This window comes from Chiloscyllium plagiosum, chromosome 7, assembly GCF_004010195.1.
Source record: "Chiloscyllium plagiosum isolate BGI_BamShark_2017 chromosome 7, ASM401019v2, whole genome shotgun sequence".
Taxonomy (NCBI): domain Eukaryota; kingdom Metazoa; phylum Chordata; class Chondrichthyes; order Orectolobiformes; family Hemiscylliidae; genus Chiloscyllium; species Chiloscyllium plagiosum.
The window spans coordinates 54,173,417-54,177,089 of NC_057716.1; the positions used below are offsets into that span (position 1 = coordinate 54,173,417).

Consider the following 3,673-nt stretch of genomic DNA (forward strand, 5'->3'; position numbering starts at 1 on the left):
TGCTCTGTCTGCCATTCCAATGTCCTTGAGGATTTCCGGTCTGTTAAAGAACAGCCATTTGATAATCTTCATCTAGCAAACTGTTAAAATCTCAATTGTTAAAGGCTGCTGAACTCATTAGGCCAAAAATACAACTTCAAAAAGAAGGAAAAGGGCAAAGCAATGCAAAATCTCAGAACTGCAACATTTAAAGAGATTTCACTCAAGGGAAAAAAAATTACTTCCCGCTACCACCCACTCAAATATGGAAAGGTCCCCATGAAATTCCGTTAGGAATCTCAGGTCATTCAGCTGTTCCCTAAAGATTTCAGTACTGGCGGTGTTACTGGTTTTCGTCAGAATTATATGGACCAGCTGCCTTCTCTAATTCGCTTGTTTCCACATAATACGCTTGTGTTTGAATTTACGTACAATATAAAGCTTCTCTTGTAGTGTAAAAGTTAATTATTAGTGTCCGGTATATATAGAAATACACGTACATAATATCTCCCTGGCAGCTAAATAGTTATAACTGTATTAATTTGTAACACCTACGCTACCATTTATACACATGGAGGAAGTGCTTTCAATGTTGCACATGACTTTTGGGCGTCCGCACTTCTGCTGTGACTTTGTCATTTTTCTCACATAATTAAGTATTCGCACCGTATGCTGCAACCAAGAAGAACCAAGCTGGGGATGAGACGCGAACTGAAACTGCATGGAGTACACAGCCGACCATATCTTTAACAGGGAATAACGTGGAGATCCTATTTTAGGGAATGATAGCTACTCCTCAATCCAATTCACTCTCCTTCAATAAATTTCTCAAGTTAAAGAGGGTATAGTGATCGCCAAGATCACTTCACAACAGTTCCCAGTTTTCAAAGCAACTGACGTAAATCCAGCGGGAAAAAAAATCCCAAAGCTTCTCTTTTTTTTAATAAAAATTACTTTGCTGAGGCCCGAGTCTACTTTTAATAACACTTTTCCGAGGTTGCGCTCGCTGTTGCAGGTAATTGCTTTCACTTGGTTACTCAGTAATTCAGGATGTACACCGTTATCTCTTAACAGTCCTTCCCCCTACATCTGGTGCCAAAATGCGGTCAGCAGCTCACTAACTTCTCATCATTCCTTAAAGAATATTAAACCAAAGAACAAATGTATATATTTTAATAATATTTTGAAATACAAAACAAAATTGATATTTTTCATAACACGTTTGGTATCCGTGGTTAGTAGATGTTAAGGTTTACCGACTGCAATGACAATCTGCAGTCCTTGAGGTTTTGTATCAAGTTTTTCTTATATAAATAACAACATTAAAAATGCAACTTGACTTCGCACATATTTGCGGAAAAGAGCTAACGAAATGCTTTGTAGAAACATTGTAAGCGAAGTACGTCAAGATAAACGACTGATTTAAAATTAAAAAAAACACAGGATAAATACGAGGGGAGGAGGGGGGATCAAAGAGCGCAATGAACAGGTTATATTTAAAAGTGAACAGTCGGGAAAGTCGTTCCACGTCGCAATATTTGATCGGTTCGTATTTCACTTGTGCAATTATTCATGTACATTCTTCAAAATAATCTGCTTTGGCCACCGAAAGCAATTGGCAAATCGCTTCAGACAGGATGTTTAGTCATTGTCTAAGAGATCACCATCAAAAGGATGCAACATTTTGCCGTTTTGTTTCAAAGTCCAGCGTTACCCGCACAACAGCTGGGAGCAATCCCAACAGCCGGGCTTCCTTGTTCCATGTCGAAAATACTGACTTGCACAAAGATCCCTCCATTTCTCTGGGTTCGGTGCAGGGCATGTCTACTGGAGTCAATGGCACAGCCGTTTTCATGAACCTGTTGTTACGATGCCACGACTTTTGGTGCTCACCTCTAATAAGGGCCAACTATGACTGCTTCCACCTCCTTGGAAGGTCTCCGGTCCTTGACCAAGAAGTTCACCATCCCTTCTGATTTGATGAGCAGATTGCAGCCGAGGAAAAATATCCCAAAGACAACAGTGAGAGATAAGACGCACATCACCGCGATCTGGACTACCCTCATGATGTAGAGGTTTCTCTCATCCGGAGCATTCAGGACCAAGCCATCGTCTGTCGCCACCGAGGAAAGGTTATCAGGACAGCATCTGATCACCGAGCTCAAAGAATCGGTCCCGTTAAAGTAGATGGTGCTCTCAGTCTGATTCACGAGAGTGAAATTCATTGCTGCTACTTCTTGGAGATCGAGCCCGAAGTTGTGCGATGGAACAGGTGGCTTGAGCCAGCGCATTCAGCAATGTGTTCGGTCCGAATGCGGAAAGTTGCAGTCTCTGCACCTCTCGGGAAGCTCAGCTCTCACTGCCCTCCGCCTTCATCCGCCCAGTGACGTTCGCTGTCTGCTCGTCCCATGTGGGAGAGTGCGTTCACTTCGTTCTGGCAATTATATCTGCTCTCGGCTGCAACCATTGGGAAAGAGGAGGGAGTAGGGGGTTTCAGCGTCTGCTCACGGACATGCGAATGCACCCCTGTCTTGGCAGGAGAGATCGGCTGAGTCCACGGAATGGGCGGGAGGTGGAGAAAGCGTTGGTGATTGGTAGCGGACAGGAACAAGTCTGGGGTTCAGCAGCTTGACATCGGTGCTGCCCAGTGAAAGCTGTTTAGTCTTTCAGGAGAACGAGGATGAGGTTTTTTTTCTGTGAAACTATCCAGCTGTACAGTTATAATGACAAAACAAGTGAAGAAATACCGGATTTGTTGCGAAATAGTTTTGTATAAATTAAAAGAGTACGCATTTCAGTTTGTCTTTACAGTCGAGACGGCGGGTATTGAACGGAAAGCAAAGTGTAATTTTCGCGTGCCAATAGTCCACAGTTAAATCTAAGCCCATAAAAGCAGATATTTGCACTTGGTTACACGTTTACTTAACTTGCTTTAATAGTGCATAAAATTATGATAACATATGCTGGCTCTGGTTAAAAAAAGGTACTGTACAATTTCTTTTAAAAAAAACAGAAAGAACGGCGAATTTTGGAAATTGGAAACAAAAACAGAAATTGCTGGAAAATCTCAGTGGGTCTGTGGAGAGAGTTCAGATTCAACGTTTTGGGTCCAGTGACCCTTCCTCTAAAACAATGAGGGGTATGTCGGTTTCCAAGAGATCAATTGCGTTAGGGGACTCTGTCCCAGGTACAGACAGAATTGCAGTGACCAGCAGCGATAAATCAGAATGGTGTGTTGCTTCTTGGTGCCAGGATCAAGGATGTCTCAGAGAGGGTGCAGAATGTTCTCAAGGGGGAGAACCACATAGGAAGGGAAAAGAATGAGATTCTGATGGGAGAATATAGAGAGTTAGGCAGGAATTTAAAAAGGAGGTCCTTGAGAGTAGTAATATCTGGATTACTCCCAGTGCTATGAGCTACTGAGGGTAAGAATAGGAGGATAGAGCAGATGAATGCGTGGCTGAGGAGTTGGTGCATAGGAAAAGGATTCACAGTTTTGGATTATTGGAATCTCTTCTGGGGTAGAAGTGACCTGTACAAGAAGGACGGATTGCACCTGAATTGGAAGGGGACTAATATACTGGCAGCTTAATGTTCCACGATACAAGTGCTACAGGAAGAACAGAAAGGGAGGCAAGGGAGGAGGGGGAGTAGTGTTTTTGGTAAGGAATAACATTATGGTTATACTGAGGGA

General features: G+C 42.7%; 1 protein-coding gene across 1 annotated transcript; it reads right to left on the bottom strand.

The window, feature by feature from the left end:
• Positions 1–1,136: 1,136 nt before the first annotated feature.
• On the bottom strand, positions 1,137–2,456 carry rprma (reprimo, TP53 dependent G2 arrest mediator candidate a). The gene has a single exon (XM_043693774.1). It carries the CDS (start codon positions 2,268–2,270, stop codon positions 1,875–1,877), a length of 396 nt encoding a protein of 131 aa, XP_043549709.1. The 5' UTR covers positions 2,271–2,456; the 3' UTR covers positions 1,137–1,874.
• Between the last annotated feature and the right edge of the window lie 1,217 nt (positions 2,457–3,673).